Genomic DNA, 19,818 nt, shown 5'->3' with positions numbered 1-19,818 from the left:
CACTTGAAGCATAAACATGAGAGGGTCACTGTATTGTAAGTCTATCTCCATGACGTTCCACTTCCGGGATTGCTCCGTTGCCGCTGGAAATTGAGCCAGATTTTACTCTTTTCAGCTGGATGTCTGTTACCTTCCTCTTTCTTTGTGTTGGAATTTTAAACTCTGGTCGATTTGTGAGGACTATGGTTAACTGCTCCTCAGATCTCTGCAGGGTAAATCCAGACAGCTAGCTAGCTGTCTGATGCACAACTAAAATAACTTTTGAACAAATGTTCCACCAAAACAAGTTCCTTCCCGAGGCTATTTTGCAGCGGCATCGTGTCTCTGCCCTGTACTTAGCGCCGCCGATGACAATTCTGATTGGTTTATAGAAATGCCAATAAACCACAGCCTGTTTTTCTCGCGCTGTGGATGAAGGTCTAGCAAAGCAAGACTACTGTATTGTTAATGCAACATACATTCGTTTCATTAATTTCATTCTTCTAGTTTCAATCACAAATGTCCTCTCTCTCTCTCTCTCTCTCTCTCTCTCTCTCTCTCTCTCTCTCTCCCCCCATATTTCCTCTTAGCTCCCTATGTTTATCTATAGGATGCAAAAAAAGACACGCAAGACACGTGGGGAAGCATATCAGAGTTATATAACGATAGGGCTGTTTAACTCCACCTTGAGTTTGCTGACCAAACAAACACGCTTAATTTACATTCAATGTGCATATCTTTATTTAAAGGAACCTTGTAAATGTTGTATAGGAGCATTATCATACTCCAGTTCATGTCATCTTGATCCACTGTCTCAGCACACACCACTGCTGGTAAATATTGTAACTATTTTGTTATTGTTAAGTTGTGATTCACATTCAGACACACGCTTCTGAGTTGATTCATGGATTCAGCAGAGATACTACAGACCTCCATGAGTGAGAGGAGAGAAACAAAGGGGGGCTGAGATGCCACGCCCCCAGGCAGCAGCAGCAGCAGCAGTAGCAGTCAACCTGCTGTTGTTCCACTGTTTCCAGGGCAACGGCGGCGAGGTGCTGCTGAGCTCCAAAGCAAAGCGATGATATACAATATGGGGGGAGGGGGTTAAGAAGAAGGAGCAGGTGGGTGGGTGGAGAGAAAAGGGAAAGCTTTGTCAGCATGAGATTCTGTACAGCAACATCTCATGACCCCTACAGTATGGTTCATGTGCTCTCTGACACTTACACTTAAAGTACTGGGTGACACGGGTCGTTTATATGTTTGTATGTGAAAAACCAGTGTAGTATACATACACACTCACAGATACATGTTGTGCCGCTCATTCATGGCCAGGAAAGGTTTCTTGAAGGTTGCTTGAAGCCGAAATTGTCACACAAGCATTAAGAGTTAAGCTCCCCTGATGCTACAGCTCACCTTCATTTGTCTTTCATTTGGTCACACACACACACACACACACACACACACACACACACACACACACACACACACACACACACACACACACACAGAAAAAAATCTTCAAGGTAAAGTGAAGGTGATTTTTTTCATATCCAATCTCATCCACATTTAGTGCTTCATTCTTTTTACTCCTGTGAACTTGTCCTGTCAGAATATTTGAGTTTAAATTTGTGAACTTTTGCTCAAAAGCAAAACTTAGACCTCTTGATTGACATTCTTAATCAATACCATTCAAAAAAATACAAATTGCTGCTAGGTGTGTTATAGGTGCTCATCTAAATGAATCTAAGCAGCAGTGCAGGATTTAGCAGGGAGAGCAATAACATAGAGAGCAGAACCTAACGGACACACATCAGAGACATATTTTATGGATATTTCACATTATATTCAATGCATGCACAACAACAGTACAGAACAACTGATAAACTGTATAATTAACCTAAATAGTGAACACAATAATTACAGGAAGTTTGTGTAAACCGAGCGATTTGGATGCATTTTGAGCAGATCTTTTCTTTTGAATACTGCTTCAAAGATGAGTTTTTCTTTTTCCTTATTTTAAGGATCTTTTAATACAGTTCTCTGTATCATGTATACTATCTTTTTTTTTTTTTTTTTTTTTTTTTAACAATCAAGCATACTAAATAGGCTACTCTTTATTGACAATTTTTGTGTTTTCTTCTTCCTGACTCTTGGTCATTGTTCTATTAGCTTTTTGGGGGCGAGGCTGTTTAGCAGAGAGGGAAGGCTCTGTTATTATAGCTTGTCTTTAGGTCTTCACCGTGCCCTTATCCTGTTTATATCCTGAATAATACTCCACACTTACAATTTATATAGATAACAACTTAATGTAGTTTTCTTTACAGAAATGAATAAAATGCTAGGAAATAGGCTAACTGTATTTTTTTTTAAAACTTTTTTTTTTTACACCCCTTAAAATAAAGAAGGCCTTGCAACCCCCTGTGAAGCTTTGACGACCCCTGGTGGGGGTTGGGACCCCCAGTTTGGGAACCAGTGAACAAAATATTTGGACAAAGTGAAATTTTGACCTGATGATGGTGCTAAATGAAAAACCCAGTGATCACCAGTCTTCAGGATTCATCCTCTAGGGGGACATACATGTGTGTACAAAATTTCATGGACATCCATCTTTTTTTTTTTTTTTAATTATTTTTATATTTTTGAAAATATAGAACAGACAAACACAATTGAACAAGATCAAAAACCCTCTACCACCCCCCACCCTCTGCGGTCTCAAGGAAAACAAAAACAAACAAATAAGCAAAAACAGAAATCACATCTTGGCTAGTCACTCTCCTCTAATTCTTGTGATTCTGAGGTCATTAGGACTGATACTTGTGCTGCTGCGTTCTTCCATAGGTCTATAGTCAATGATTTGGCTTTGTTAATCCTTGCTGTAGAGAGCTCAAGCATAAGTATGTCTAGAAAATACTCCAACCACAGTTTTATACAAAGCGAGTGTGGGGGGGGGGGGGGGCAAGCACTGAACTATCATTTACTTGGTTGCAGTTTCGCCGGCTAAACATTCTTCTGTCTCCCAAGCAGGTGTAATTTAGAGTTGTCATTATGTAACAAGACAATCGGGTCAGTAGGAATTCAACATCCTATCACATCAGATATTATTGATGTTGTTTTATTCCAGAACTCATGCACCTGTTCACACTCCCAGATCATATGCAGGAAAGTTCCAGTTTGTTCAGGTTGACAGAACATGCAATAGGGAGTGGGAATGACTTTAGAGACGTATCTCTTCTGAGGAGTCCAGTATGTCCTATGACATATGTTGAAGTGAATCTGCTGGTGATTTGGATTCTTGGGAGCAATGGAAAATCTTGTCCCAAACTGTCTCCCAATTAATTGCATTCCCCTCAGTGCTCAGCTCTCGCTCCCATTTCCTTGCTATTGGGAGTTCTCCTATGGATACTTGCATCAGTTTAGCATAGATCTTGGACGCTAATCCTCTCATAGGAAAATCAACAAACCATTTAATAACTGGGTGAGGCTCAAGACTGTTTCCCCATGGCACTCCATAACATTTTAGGGCTGCTCTTAAGCGCAGATACAAGAAGAAGGATGTCCTGGGGACCTCAAAACTAGCTCTTAGGTCTTCAAAACTCAACATACCTTTCTCATTGAATAGCTGGTTTATAGTATAAATGCCTCTGTCACTCCACTGCTTACAAGCAAAGGGTTTGTTACCAGACATTAAGTGTGTATTGTGCCAAATTGGGGTGTCCAGATGCCACTTGTTGGTGTAGCGCAGTTGCTCCTCCACCTGTTTAAAGTTAGTCAATGTGTTGGTGATAATAGGGCCATAGGCTAGCATACACTTTTTTGGACACACACCTGCAAAGGCCAAGTCTTGCAGTCTTAGACTTCCAGTGAGGTTTTGCTCTATTTCTCTCCATGGGACTGTAGATGAGGGGTCTATCCACACTCTGAGGGCCCGTAGCTGAAAGGGTCTGTAGTACACTTTAAGGTTGGGGAGGGCCTAGCCTCCTGTGTTTGAGGTATGTTGCAGGGTAGAGTATTTTAGCCTAGGTTGTTTATTATTCTAAATATATTGCCGAATTAAGGTATCAAGTTTCTTCCAGAAATTTATCGGTGGGGGTAAGGGGATCATTGTACTTAAGAAATTCACACGAGGAACTATGTTCATTTTAACAACAGCAATCCTGGAGCGTAGTGATGCTGGCAGCGCAGACCAATTGGCTAGATCCCTTTGAACACTTCTTAATATAGTTTCATAGTTGTCCTGGACAACTCGCTGTAGGGATGCGTATATGGTGATGCCCAAATATGTAATTTTGCTTTGGGTTGGTATTGTAACACTGATGGTTGATGCCACATGCCTGTTGTTCAATAAAAGAAGGTTAGATTTATTAGCCTTAGATAGCCTGAGATTGAGCCAAATTCGTTGAAAATCTTTTTGGGATAGAGTCCTCAAGATCAGCAATGTACAATAACATATCGTCTGCAAATAATGATATTGAGCTGCTACTGGATTTAATCTGGATATTACAGATTTTATTCTGCCTAATGGCTTGGGCTAACAGTTGAAGAGAGATTGCAAATAGCGTAGACCGCCTAGTTCCACTCTAGGCGGTCGAAAGCCTTTTCCGCGTCCACTGATAAAACTGCTGCCGTTGTTGGAAGGTTTTTGGCTTCTTCTATTACATGAAGTAGTCTGCGTATATTGTCTGCAGCATGATGCTTGGGTATAAAACCTGATTGGTCGGGGTGGACTAGCTTTTCGATAAAGCGCTCTAAGCGGAGAGCCAGGACTTTGGAATAAAGCTTAATATCAGTCCCGATGAGGCTGATGGGCCTGTAATTTGAGCAATCCATAGGATCTTTAACCTTCTTTGGCAAAACCGAAATCAGCGCGGTGTTGGTTTGTTGGTGGAAAGTGCCCTTCTCTATGGCTGAAGTTAAAGTTTGTAAAATAGTAGGTCCTAATATGTCAAAATACTGTAGAAGAAGTTCTGATGGAATTCCATCCAACCCTGGTGTTTTCCCTTTTTTAACTGTTTTTAATGCTGATTTAAGTTCCTCTAAGGTTATCGGTTGACCCAGTTCTTCTGCCTCTTCTGAGGCAGGTTCATACATTCAGCTCTGTTCGACTTGTGACTAGAAGAGTTTGTGTAGATTTAGAAAAACAAGTCTTAAGAGATTGCTCTAACGATTTACAGCATTCTTCCACGGACATCCATCTTGAAATATTCCAGTCTGGATCAAAGTGATGGGCCGGCAGACCAACTGACAGACCTACTCAAAAATGTCCTTCATGAACCTGATTGAAGTTTGAAGCTGATTATCAAACGCATCTTATTGTGATGAATCATTGTTGGAAAGAAATGTGATAACAAAAACTAAGCTGTCTGAGCAGGAAGTATAAATTACAAGAGCCAAATTGTACACTCATGTAGCAAACTCTTGAAAGACAGCTCCTTTATAGAAGTTAATTTAATCAGCAGCTCTTCCAGGATGGTGAATTTCCCCGGACATATTCTGCTCAGCCTTATTCTGCAGATTTAACTCATGCCTGCACTTGTAGGCAGAAACACACACACACACACACACACACACACACACACACACACACACACACACACACACACACACACACACACACACACACACACACACAGTACTCAACACAGTACAAAAAAGATGAGCTCAAAGAGAAACGGTTGACTGTGTAGAAAGGACTTTCTTCTCTTTACATCAAGCAAAAATGTACGGAAATAAAAGGGGCTGTTTCACTTGAAAAAGAACAGCAGGAGAGAAGCTGGCTGATGGGCAGTTTCTGCAGCATGAGTATGAATCAGTCTGTGTCGGAAAAGTTTGCTTATTTTAGCTACTGTTTTAAGTTTTACCATGTATGATAAGGTTTCTACAGTGTGTGTGTGTGTGTGTGTGTGTGTGTGTGTGTGTGTGTGTGTTTGAGATGTGGGGGGATGTGCAGTGTGTCCATGAAGCCTGTCTGAACCAGCAAGGGGTCTGCCCCTCTCAGTGCAGCAGCTGATGGGAAATCATTATGTATCCTGGCAAATGGCCAGTTCATGGTTACCAGGGCAACCACACTGGCTCCAGCCATCTTGGCAATGATGATGTTTGAGAAACAGCCTGCTTTCTAAACCCTCACTCTCAGTAATGGCTTCTTTGATTGGCACCATGCATAAATGAATAAGAATGGGTCAAGACTGTGATTTAGGAAGAATCTATAGCAGCTTCAGCAATCGCATATCTTTCTCTCTAATCAGTAGTATGGAGTCACAAACACCACCCTTGTCTGGTTATTATGGAAGTCTTCACTTTGGATATTAGGAAGAAGAGGTTGTTTATTCACTCATCTGCTAATTGAATTTTTTTAGAAGAAACAACACTTAATGAGACATGAAAATTATGTAAACAAAGTGATAGCATAGAAACAATAATATACAGTAATAGAAATGTATTGTCAACAGAGGTTTCCATTTTGTAATTTTGCTATTTTGTTCTATTCTGTACACACAACATTGTATGTCTCTATGGGAAAGGGGATTCCTTCTCTTTTGCTCATACTGAGGTTTCTTCCATTTCTTTCACTGTTTTTTGGAGGGAGTTTTTCCTTATTGAAGAACAGAGTGTGAGAAAAACTTGTGATTTGTGAGGCTTTATGAATAAAATGTATTTGACACAGCGGTTAGGTTTCAGAATCAGAAGTAATTTCTCTAATAAAACAATATTTATGATGTAAATCAATGCAATACAGCAGCTCTGCAAAAACTGTTTTTTTCCCTACGACTACTTGTTCGTGTGTTGTTTTGAGGCTGCACTTTTGTTGTATGTGATTCCATCATCTCAAAAGTTGTTTCTAATATTTTGTCCACACAATTTACATACAGTTTATGTAGAGGTGAAAATATTAGAACCACTTTATAATAAAATATGGAATAAACACAAACTGTGATCTCAGAGCTGAAATAATGCCTCTTTGACATCCTTTAAATAACAATTTAAGTTCTAATTTGATTTGACTGTTGACTGTCTGATTGCATTAAAATATACAGGTTGTTTCTATTCCCTGTGTAAATTTGACATTTGTTTCTGATATCATCGAATATTTTAGCTAGATGTGTTTACAATTCTAGCCGGTTTGGTTTTATTGTTGGCTCTCATGTATCCTCTGACAAATTGAGAGTAAAAGAAACACTCAACCAAACTGAACAACCATCTCTAAAATATGCTGTCTGACATCATAAGAGCTCAATTTATACCAGAGATACAGTTGGCCATTACATTCTTTTAACAATCAAAAATGGTTCCTGAGCCCATAAAATCATCTACTTCCTGTCTTTTAACCAAACAGGGACTACAGGAATTAAATAATATTCACTTCTGTTAGTCATTAAGTCTGTCCTTACAGCAGGTGGTGAGCTATGAGATGTAAATCACTGTTTTCATCTCTTTCTGGCAGTAAACCAATGAACAATGGTATCTCATGAACAATTCATACATACAGCTACGAAAAGTAATGCACTTTAATTTGTATGTCCTTCCCATTTATTGCTGTATGCACCACATTGACTGCTGCCGTATAAGACCATCCTGGTCCGCGTAGATGGGTCATAAAACACAAGCCTTGTCAAGCAGTGCCTAAACTTAGCTGTTGTCGCTTCATGTCAGCCACTTTTTGTCGGCCACTTTTCGACTGCTAAACTTAACTGTAACAGCCTCTGAAACACCCCACACCTCACGGTGCTCTGTACCCAGCTCACAATAACCTTTTGTCCGTTAAAATTAACTGTCATGTGACCGGTCATCACGTGACTTCTATCTTTGCAGGATATCATACAAATTGTTGTGCATAACTTTTCGTATGATGTCATACAAACCCGTTCAGGAGGAATGCGTTGCCAATGAATGCTGTATCGTCGGCATAATGTAGCTGGTGGGTTGAATTAAGTATCTGAATGTTTTTCTATAGAAAAACAGTGTAAGGAATAATAAATAAACCGCGAGAAGCTCTTTATTGTAAGATCTGCAAGTACTTTATTACACAAGAAAAAAGTAAAGGGGAACAACGAAAGACAAAATGATCAGTTTTAGTCAAATAAGTCTACAGTGATGATTGACTCTACTGCTGATTAGTGAACTGTATAATTGCCTAAATGTACAGAGACAATATATGTTTGAAAAAGATAATATAATTACTACAAACAAAATGGTGCTCCCTATTTATCATGAAGAAACTAATCCCTTGTTTCCATGGTCTATGACATACATTTTCACCAAATGTAATTGAAAATATTTAAAGAATAGAAAAACAGACCTGAACTTCTGTCATCTTTTCTCTAATCAGTATCAAGGTTAAAAACAAGGCAGAGCCGAGAAGCCCACACATCTTTTTCCCAGAAGCTCCTCCTGTGTCTCAACCACCTTAATTGACTCCTCTCAAAGTTAAGAAGGATTGCCTCAAAATCAAGGTCCTTCCAAATCACTGAGCTCCTTACTCTAAGCTAAGACCATAAACGCAGCTCATTCTCTCAGTCAGTACTCCAAATCTCTGGGTTAGTACACAGATAGAAAAGAGACAGTTAGTTTGTTTTACAGCTGCAATATCTCCTCACCACCACTTCCTAAAGGGTGATCAATCTCATAATCTTTTATCAGACAATCCTTAATAATACCCCAAGATACCTTAACCTCTTCTTAAGAGAGAACTTGGAGGTGCTTATCTTCATCCTCATGACACATTTGACTATTAAAGGTGCAGTAGGTAAGACTTACTGTATAAAACTACTTTCTGTCATATTTGCTAAAACTGACCCTATGTTCGAGCAGAACTACATGAAGCAGGTAATTTAAAAAAAAAAAATCTGGCTCCTCTGGCACCACCTACAGCCTGTAGTGCGATTTACAAAAATCCACCGCTCCCTGTTGAGATGCACCAATCAGGGCCATGGGGGGTGTCTAACTGCGTGTCAATCACTGCTCATGCACACGCATTCATTCTCCCTTGTGGAGGGAGGGGCTTAGGAGACCATTTTGGGCTTTAGCAGAAAGGGGGGAGGGACTGAGAAGTTGTCAATGTTCAATTTTTTTGGCTAAGTCCTGGATCTTCACAATCCTACCTACAGCACCTTTAACCACATAAACCATACTGCACATCAGAGGTAGGTAACAATCAGAGGGACATCGTTTGCAAATATTTAAATATCTGTAATGTTACCAAAGTCTCTGGACGCACAAAATAACTTTGATTTAAACAGAAATTTAATAATCCTGAGTCATGTTTTCACATTTTACACATATCCCAAATGAAACTCTGTTGCTCCAAACTTCCTGTAATGTCTAGGACAGAAATAACTTGCTGTAATGAGAGAAGGAAAACATCTCTCATTCACACAAACATTTTATTTGATTACATGATGAAAAATGTCCATTTGTTTTTTTCTTCTTCCATAGTAAAATGCAGGTTTTGTTGTACTAAAGCTGGGTACTGGGTTGTGAATGTGTGTTCTGTGTTGTGAGTTGTGTGTGTGTGGATTTTTCTGTGGCAGCTACACACCCTCATCACTTGATGGGTTTCACTCAGGCAGGGATCCAGCAGTGTTCATGTGGCCTTTTTTCTGTCATAAATGAGTTTGAGCTCAAACCTTTTCACACTGTGCAAAAAGGCACTGATCTGTAAAAAGGAAGTTTTAAGTTGTTGGATTTTAAATGTTGTCTTTGTGGTGGGCCTCAAATGACGTGTCACCTCTGTGTGTGTGTGTGTGTGTGTGTGTGTGTGTGTGTGTGTGTGTGCGCGCGTGTCTGTGTCTGTGTGTGTGTGTGCTTGTCTCTGTCAGAGTATCAGAGTAATGCATTCTTTTATGGCTCCGCTGATCCAGTCCTGTGAAAAGCGAAAGCCTTGCTTTTATCTCTCTGTTCCATTTACACTTATCAGTAAAGTGTCTCCTTGTGCATCTGCATTTGAGTGTGTATGTGTGTGTGTCTGTGTGTCTGTGTATTGTGTGTGTGTGTGTGTGTGTGTGTGTGTGTGTGTGTGTGTGTGTGTAGTGTCATATTAGCCCGGAGTTGCAGTTTTAAATAAAATAATTCCGTTTTTTATGTTCACTTTATCAAATAATCTGTCATTTTGAGGTTGTTACCCACCATCTACATGTCACTTAAACTGATATGCCTAATAATCTGAACATTCTGTACTGTTGACGAACTGCCATCAAATATTAGATGTCTTTAAATGTTATCCAACTCTGAAATTACTTTTGCTAGCTGTTATTTACAAAGTTAGTTGAAGGTTTCCTAAGTGAGAGTTTAAATATTACCTTCAGTAACAAAAGAGTAACACAAGCTGTCTCCTACTTGCTCCTGCCGTTTATACCTGTACTTAAGCAGCCACACTTCTAGATTGTGACTGTGCTTTAATTGTCAACTGTGTAGATAGTCTCGCATTGCCAGAGCTTTCTCCACAGCGCTGTGGAGTAAGGTCTGGCTACTGTAACGCCACAAATACATTCTGGGATAGGAGACAAAAACGCTCTGGGTTGTTTGCATTTCTTGCCGGTGGCTCTGCGAAATAGTCTCGGGAAGGACTTGTTTTGGTTTTTTAAATCTTTTTTTATATATATATATATCTTTTTCTTTTCTTCCTACGTAGCGTATGTTAGCAAAAGGAAAACTGTAACGCCTCTCCTCCTGCTGACTTTGGAGTAGAAGTGACAAAACAAGAAGAACAAAGAGAAAGTACTTCTTTGGCAAAAATAGACCCAGCTTGTAAAGATAGTGAAACAATGCTAACACACACAGCACACCGGCTGCAGATTGTCTCTGGCAGTTGCAACAGAGCTGGACAGCAACATAATTGCACCCAGTGGCACTTCATCATCATAGGCTTTATTCTGGTGCTATCTAAGCATGACTGTGGATTTGACGGCAACTGCAAACATATAAAAATCCTCCATCCATCCATCCATCCATTCATCCATCCATCCGCAGCTCCAGCAGGGGACCTCAAACTTCACTTACCCGAGCCACATTAACCAGCTCTGATTGGGGGATCCCGAGGCGTTCCCAGGCCAGGATAGAGATATAATCTCTCCACCTAGTCCTGGGTCTTCCCCGAAGCCTCCTCCCAGCTGGACGTGCCTAGAACACCTCCCTAGGGAGGCGACCAGGGGGCATCCTTACCAGATGCCCAAACCACCTCAGCTGGCTCCTTTCGACGCAAAGCGGTGCGGTAAAGTGAATGCAATACCACCTCCGCTGTGCCGATTCTCCGGCCAATCTCCCGCTCCAGTGTCTTCTCAATTGTGACCCCAATGTACTTGAACTCCTTCACCTTGGGGTATATGAAAATCAAAGAGTTCACAATAACAAATCGAGTGGAAAATAATTTGAATAAAACAAATCAGGAACACAGAAACTTATATTATGCACTTATCCACCAAATGTGTAATTTAATGGATTTTCCGCTATTTTATCTTTTTTAATATCCTTAAATCTCAGTAAAAAGTCCAAAACACAGCATGTGTATGGCTTTAATGTGTTTTAAAGTGCTCATATTATGCTTTTTGGCTTTTCCCCTTTCCTTTATCGTGTTACATATCTTTTTGTGCACGTTATAGGTTTACAAAGTGAAAAAGCCCAAAGTCCACCCCAAAGGAACTTACCATCTTCCAGAGAAAACACTGTTCACAAACTGCTCCAAACAGCTCTATTGTAGTCCAGCCTTTACTTCTGTGACGAATGTGCGTCACTTTGTAACACATGTTATAATGCTCGCCTAGATGCTAGCATGGCACTCCCTCAGACTAGCTAGCAGTACTTACTGTGCATGTGCGACTCCCAACAAAGATGGAACAGAAGTGAGATGCCTCACTCTGTAGCTAAAACAGAGAGCTCAACACACAGGGTGAAAAGAGGAGCTGCAGCAATGTACAGTACAACAAAAATATGGTGTTTTCTGAAAATGAAACCACATAAACCTATTCTGGTACAACCTCTAAATACAATTATGAACCTGAAAATGAGCATAATATGAGCACTTTAATAGTTTTTGGATGATGATGGAGTTGTATGGCACTGAGGCATAATCACAGTATTTGTTAGTTGGATACATTTATTTTGGGGTTGGATTTTTTTGTAGAATTTGTTGATAATTAAAAAGGTTAAAAAAAACACTAGCCTTATCCTTTAATCCAGGTTTCTAATTATATGTATCTGTGTGTGTGTGTGTGTGTGTGTGTGTGTGTGTGTGTGTGTGTGTGTGCGTGTGTGCGTGTGTGTGCGTGTGTGAGAAAAGTGAAAGATTGACTAGAGAGTGCAACAAGATGGAGAGGGAAACAGAAATAAGAAGCCTGGATAGAGAGCAGTTAGAGTGAGAGTGTAAGTGCAGAAATACACTGGGATTGTGTGGGCGCAGAGCAGGAGCAAGAAATACAGAGATGGAGTGTGATACAGGGAGAAATTGGAAAAGGGAAAGATTACAAAACTGAGAGAGAGAGAGAGAGAGAGAGAGAGAGAGAGAGAGAGAGAGAGAGAGAGAGGGGATATCAAAAAAAGTGAAAGTAAGGAGGAGAGCAAGATGGGGGATATTGGGAGCACGTTGGTGTTTAATGAAGGGTGAAGAAAGGTGAAAGGCACAGAGAGAGACCATGGAGGAATAGAGCACTGGAGGCTATGAGTACCCTTTGTTCATACACGTTTCGATGATGCGTAAATTCACATCTACAGTAACAACGCCGAAGTGAAATGTTCTGAGAAAATCAATAGGTTTTCTTTTTCATTTAAATTGAATTTAATCAAAATGTCTTTTTTTTAAAAACACCTGCTGTTGAGTGTCGTTACAGAAGTCAAACAGACCGTTTAAATCAAGCAGACCGCTCAATAACAGGATCGGAGTAATAAGTATTAGAGGAATCACAGACATCACAACAAGGTGGGTCCAGATAGCTTGAATCGTTTCATTTCAGCCAACGCATCGAGCTGCAGGGTAACTGGTTCCAGGTAGATGGAGCACAAAATCTAAAAGCAAATCAGTGCTAATGGAAACACCTGGAGCACCAAAACGTCCTGAGAGACAGTCTGATGAAGTCACCATGGTAGTAACACAAGAAGGCCTCTGAATTAAACCACAAAATACATGTTGTTGTTTGTTTATGCCATCTTTAGATCGACACATATATCTGATCTGACGCCCCCTATCAGCAGGACAGCATCATTTGTCTGTGCCTCCCAAAACTGTTACAAATTACTATTTAAAACTAAATCAGTTTTATTATGTGATAATGCTCTGGTTACGGTTTGGTTAGGTTAAGGCACAATTATTAGTGTATGTGTATGTGAGATGATTGTGACTACATTGTCTTGTTGTGATGTATTTTGTGTGTGTGTGTATGTATATATATATATATATATATATGAAATGAGAAATACATGCAGAGTTTCCTGTGTGGTGGATCAGGTTGTGTGATTAGTAAATCACACTTTTAAGAAGCAGGGAACACATTAGAATAGCTTTTAAAAGCCCAACCAACTGTGAAAAGATGTGGCATTGCACTTACGCACATTACAGTCTGAAAAAAGCTCACTGCGTTCCCTTTTCTATAACCAACTCAAACTACAGGATTGTGTTGTTCATTTGTTCCCAGCTAAAGGGAAAAGAAACGGTGAAAGAGTGAGCCTGTGAATACATGATGAGCAGTTGACAAATCTGACGGCAGATGGGCACAGAATTGCCAAACGAGCGACAGCTCCCACCTGATCTGTGTATTACTCATCCCATCATGTAGAAGATGATCTTTCCAATCAGTGTATTTGCCAGAGAAACCACAGAAGAAGTAAATCCCATATTGACAGTCTGTTTTTGTGTATCAGAGGACAAGCGACTGAAGGACTTTAAATAGATGCAGAGTTAATTACTGTGTGTTGTTTGTGCCTGTGAACAGTATAGGACTATTTGGGTTCATTACAACTTTAGTCTGATTTTCATTTTTATCTAAATTCTATGCATCCAAGGTGGGAGTTGCCAGTATCCATATCCAAGTGCCAAGTACCACACTGTAACAAAATCATTCATCATTATTACAAAAGATTTAAAACCTGTAAGATCATCTGACTGCTCATTTTTCTTGCATCATCATACTCATTTCCCAGATCTTAGCAATTATCTTGGTGATTAAAATGTTATCATTATACAGGTATGTCATATTGTTTCCACATAGCTGTCAGTATCAATCACCTCTTACAGCATCTGTTTTCTGGTCCTCTCTGTCAGGTGCTGCTCTCTGGACTGATCGGAGTGGTGTCATGGAAGAGGCCGCTCTCTCTTGTGGTGAGTGTCCTCTGATCGCCCACACTCAGCTGCTAATCATACAACTCTAAACAAAGAAATAATACCCAAGAGAGGGAGATGTGCCCTTGTACGAGACACCTACATACTGAAACAGATGCTGTGTTTCTTTCCTATTAGGATCACCAAATGTAGATTAGTACAGACATTAGAATACAAATCATGACAAAGCATAAGACATCATTAACTGCTGACCTGAGATAAATGTAGCTATATAAAACAACAGAAAAGCTGTGAAAATTGATTTTTATTATGTGCAGTATCTCTACACCTATATATAGACCTCAGCCTCATCTCATCTCAGTTTATTGACACAATGTGACAGGGTGCTGAAAAGTATAAACCTTGCTGCTGGTCACACTTGTGGTTTAGCAGCCCTATAAACTGTGACTCTCCGTGAACACAGTTTCCACTTTGGGGCATGTTCAGGTTGTGTTAAAATCCCTAGATCACAGCTCCATTGTATGTTTTCACAGCCGCTGGACTGGAAACTACAGGAATAACTTAGAAGTCTCAACAGTTTTCACTTTTCTTGTCTCTGCCTGCCCATAATCATTGAACTGTGTTCCTAATTTAGAAGAGGATAACTTACCAGGATAGCTCACTATTTGCATTTGACTGTAGTGTAAGAGCAACCTTTTAAGAGCATCTGTCCAGTGATCACATAATTAATCACATGCATGCTCTTGGCAAGAATAACCAATGTGAGACAAGGATTTACCCTACTGCCATATAAAGTTCATGTTATTGTTTATTATTAATTGTGTAAAATCCTTAAAGTATCCAGTGGCAAATAACATGGAATTGACCAAAATCTATTAAACCAATTGTAAATTAATTATAATAATAATATTTGAATATGTGCATTATGAATTTGTTTCCTGCTCCAGTTTTGAGAACTGTTGCTGCTGCTGCTGTGATTTAGATAATGATGCTGCATGGGAAGTGACTGCTCTTGTTGTTTTAACCCCTGCTAAAAATAAGAAACCAGGGGGAAAAAAGCTGTGTAACATCCTATCAAATGTTCATATCAAATGCAAATAATAGGCTATTCTGTATGAAGGTAAATATGGTGCAAAAAGGGAGAGCTTGTAGAATACAATGTGAGAACTTGCAGAACAAAAAATCTGAACTTGTATGTTAAAATTTGCACTTGTAAAAATAAAATTTGCACTTGTAAAAAATATTCACACACATGTGATCTGAATTTGAAGTCATACAAAGAAAAAAAACATGAGAGCTTGTAAAAAAAATCTGAACTTGTAAGTTGAAATTTGCACTTGTAGAAAATGTTCACACACCTGTATTCTGAATGTGAAGTTACAGAAAAAAATATTCACAAATGTGTAGATTGATATTTACATGAACACAATGACAGCTGCAAACTTATAATGCAACATTTACTCGTATACTTTTTTTTTTACTCTGGTTCATTTTCCATCACAACCACAACTCAGTGATTACAACCTCTCGAATCTGTCACTGCAACTTCACATATGTGCTCTCTCGCATCACAAAGTGGCCAATCTGCGCACCTCGACTTTCACAACACTCTTGACGATACATTTGGTGCAAAACTAATTTGTACCTGTGGACTTAGGCTGTGGAGCTCTGAGCTAACAGAACGGGAAAAGCAGGGTTTCTATCGCCAGATGAGGGACAACTCTGTCCCGCTTATTTATGTAGCATGGAAACTTGGTGGAATAGCATGCTAGCGTTAGCTAACTAGCAGCCAGCCCGCTTCTAAATAAATACCTTTTAATTGTCTAAACATTTTTAACAGTCAAACTAAAACACTGGCGGTGAGCTCCACGGCCTGCAGCCGCAGACGGACCGTCATCAGTGGGTAACAGGTGCCAAGTTTCGCATCCCTGCCGAGAATTACATCCACTAGGGAAAATAATTATTTTATAAGGCAAAGTACTGTTTAAAAACTAGGCAATAGTAAATCTCTTTGTCATGTTCATCAATAATGATTAGGATTTTAGAAGGTTTAGAGACATCAATGTTTTATCAGACTCTGTAGTAGCATTTCCTTGCTACCTAGATGCAATTTTCGGCAGCAATGAATTCTGCAGAAATTATTGTTTCTGCCCAAGCGGGTGCAATTCTTAGCAGGGATGCACAACATCAGCAAAGCAAGCTCTGGTCATGGCCGGGGGATGGGCTGCTGCTACCGGATGTGGGGCTCTCCGTGTCCCGCTGGAGCTCCGACTGCAGGTCGAGGTCGGCAGCGAAGCTTTCTGGCAAAAGCAGTGTTACTACGCTGGTCGATCCCCACTAATGACGGTCCGTCTGCGGCTGCAGGCCGTGGAGCTCACCGCCAGTGTTTTAGTTTGACTGTTAAAAAGTGTTTAGATAATTAAAAGGTATTTATTTAGAAGCGGGCTGGCTGCTAGTTAGCTAATGCTAGCATGCTATTCCACCAAGTTTCCATGCTACATAAATAAGCGGGACAGAGTTGTCCCTCATCTGGCGATAGAAACCCTGCTTTTCCCGTTCTGTTAGCTCAGAGCTCCACAGCCTAAGTCCACAGGTACAAATTAGTTTTGCACCAAATGTATCGTCAAGAGTGTTGTGAAAGTCGAGGTGCGCAGATTGGCCACTTTGTGATGCGAGAGAGCACATATGTGAAGTTGCAGTGACAGATTCGAGAGGTTGTAATCACTGAGTTGTGGTTGTGATGGAAAATGAACCAGAGTAAAAAAAAAGTATACGAGTAAATGTTGCATTATAAGTTTGCAGCTGTCATTGTGTTCATGTAAATATCAATCTACACATTTGTGAATATTTTTTTCTGTAACTTCACTTTCAGAATACAGGTGTGTGAACATTTTCTACAAGTGCAAATTTCAACTTACAAGTTCAGATTTTTTTTACAAGCTCTCATGTTTTTTTTCTTTGTATGACTTCAAATTCAGATCACATGTGTGTGAATATTTTTTACAAGTGCAAATTAAATTTTTACAAGTGCAAATTTTAACATACAAGTTCAGATTTTTTGTTCTGCAAGTTCTCACATTGTATTCTACAAGCTCTCCCTTTTTGCACCATATTTACCTTCATAATTCTGAATCATATTGCTTCGGCTAATGTATTATTCATCCGACATGTCTCAGAAGCTCGGAAATTGTGTTAGTAGTAGGAGTAAAAGTGAAGGATTTTTACTTTTTAAAAATAAGGACCTTGATCCTGCACTGTTGCTTTAATTTAAAATTTTAGTTAATTCATTTAATTTTATACTTTTTATTGATCTCCATTGGGGAAATTAGAATTGAGTGGTGAAATGTTTCTCTTCTTCCCAACACTTCCAGGGAGTCACTTCTCTTCCATAATAGAGCCATAAAACCTTCAATTGACTGTCATGTAGGGCATGTTGTAGCCCACACTCCCCTTACCTGCATGTGTGATGCATAACATAAGTCATTCTTTTTTTCAATCCTTTAAACTACAAAAAGACATACATGTGCATTATAGTTTACTTGTGACCGAAGATTTTCTCTATCATACATATCTTTCAGTCTTACTGTTCTTAATGATCAGGACTGGAGTGCAGCACAAACAAGCCCGATTCTATTTCATGCTCTCTTAATGCCGTAAATAATCTCATCTCATTTCTGCTGCTTCACCACATCATGGTTGTACCCGTCCCTGCATATCACTTGGCTTGTTGCTCCCTTAGTTTTATCACCTTGCATCCCTGCTACATATATCTGCACTGTCTCCTTTCACATTTCTATTCCCCTATCCCCTTCCTGTCTTTGTCTTTGTGTAATGTCACACCAGAGAAAGTGATTGAATTGAATCATGTCTGCTCTTGTGGATCAAAAGAAATATACCATCATTGGAGGTGTGATTTGGTCACATGTTGTGCACCGTAAAAGAGTTAAATCCTCTTACCTCTCTTTTTTTTAGTCTGTGCCTGCTAGAACACAGAGATGTCAGTCTGAGGCCACTTCTTTCTGTCTGTAGAGGGGTCTAAAAGACAATATCTGGTGTGGTTTCTGTGACTGTTGCATGTGATTTTCAGTCCTGACAGTCAAGCTTGTCAATTTCTGGCCGCGACCCAGCACTGACTGGCAGGTGACTAATACACCGGCAGAACGCTTTCAGGCCTGGCAACGCTACACCATCCCATCTGCCAACTGTGGGTGGCTACGCTCTGCATCGTGAGTCGTAATAACTGGAGTTTCTCCAAACCGTTTAAGTATGTGTGTAAAAGACTTTTTCTTTGCTGACTTATTCGAGATCGGTCTATTAAATGTTAGAACAAGGTCCAGGGGATAATCGTTAGATCCGGGCAGTTTACTTACTTGCTAATAAATTTAGGGCTGAAAGGATTAGTTAATTACTTAAGTAATCAGTTTTTAGAGAATTAATCTGCAACTGTTTTGATAATCTTATTGTATAAGTACTTTATCAAGCAAAAAAGGCAAATATTTGATTATGTTCATTTGCTTCCTGGCACAGAGTTAAATGAAAATTTTGATACCACTCATATATCTGCAGCCAGTTAGCCTAGCTTAGCACAAATACTGGAATCAGAGGGAAACAGCTAGCCTGGCTCTGTCCAAAGGCAACAAAACACGATTGTTAGTGTAAGTGGAAAAGGGTTGCCACTGTCCCTTAAAATACGGAATCGTCCCGTTTTTCAAAATAAAATAGTGCGTCCCGTTCCTGTAGAAGCCACGAGTCCGTATGAAATCAACATTGTTTTAAGAAAAATATCTTTGACGTCCTTTATTTTTCTGCATGAAAGGTGGTAACCCTATGCCGGAGTATTTCTTGGCCCGGTTTAGTGACTTCCTGGAGTCACCACTTGTTGCCCGGCAACCTTGTAGTGACGACAAGCTAACCTGCTGCTGGCTGTATCTATTTAAAAGACGGGAAAAGTGGGATTTCTATTCTATATTTTTTCTATTCCTTTATGGTTTTGTTATGGGCATGTTTTATCATAGACTGTAAATATTAAGTCTATGTTTGAGATATGTTTTCTCTCGTTTGGTGGGTGTGTCTCTAGTTTATTGGCTCAGGTCACAGGTGATACTCAATCAGCAGAGACGTGTCTGTAAACTCGTGGTAATAAATAGTTTAGAGTTTTGTGTGCTTTTCTTTTTAAATCGTTTCTGTATTTGCAGCGCGTTTGTGTATTTGGTTGTGTTGTGTGTATTTGCAGCATTTTTGCTAAATGCTGCGCATGTGTTGTCAAATTTATGAAGATGTTTTCTTAATTTGCTTGTGTTTTGTCTATTTGCGTGTGTGTTTCATTAAGTTGCAGTGCGTTTGCCCCTGTCGGCCACCGTAATTTTGAGATGTACAAAATGTTTGCATTTATGCAGAAGTATTAATAGAAGTAAAAGTAGAAAAGGCGAGACAGGCTTTGGTTCTGACACATTGCAGTCAAGTGCAATGTTTGGATGGTTGGAGACTGGATGTTTTTATGACAGAGTGGAAAAACAAGGGCACTATTTTGGGGAGAAAAGTGTTGAATTTGAAATTCTGTCTACCCCCAAACTTTT

At 39.7% G+C, this 19,818-nt stretch overlaps 1 protein-coding gene across 2 annotated transcripts in view; it reads left to right on the top strand.

The window, feature by feature from the left end:
- Positions 1-19,818, top strand: part of fam189a1 (family with sequence similarity 189 member A1) — a 90,127-nt gene that overhangs the window by 24,454 nt on the left and 45,855 nt on the right. For both annotated transcript variants that reach the window (XM_031276575.2, XM_031276573.2), the window contains exon 2: positions 14,225-14,281. In XM_031276575.2, the coding sequence (XP_031132435.1) occupies positions 14,225-14,281 (57 nt within the window). The remainder of the gene's footprint in view (positions 1-14,224; positions 14,282-19,818) is intronic.

Source organism: Sander lucioperca, chromosome 3, assembly GCF_008315115.2.
Source record: "Sander lucioperca isolate FBNREF2018 chromosome 3, SLUC_FBN_1.2, whole genome shotgun sequence".
NCBI classification, from domain to species: Eukaryota; Metazoa; Chordata; class Actinopteri; order Perciformes; family Percidae; genus Sander; species Sander lucioperca.
The sequence above is the reverse complement of the archived record's forward strand: the minus strand, read 5'-3'. Positions and strand labels throughout refer to the sequence as shown.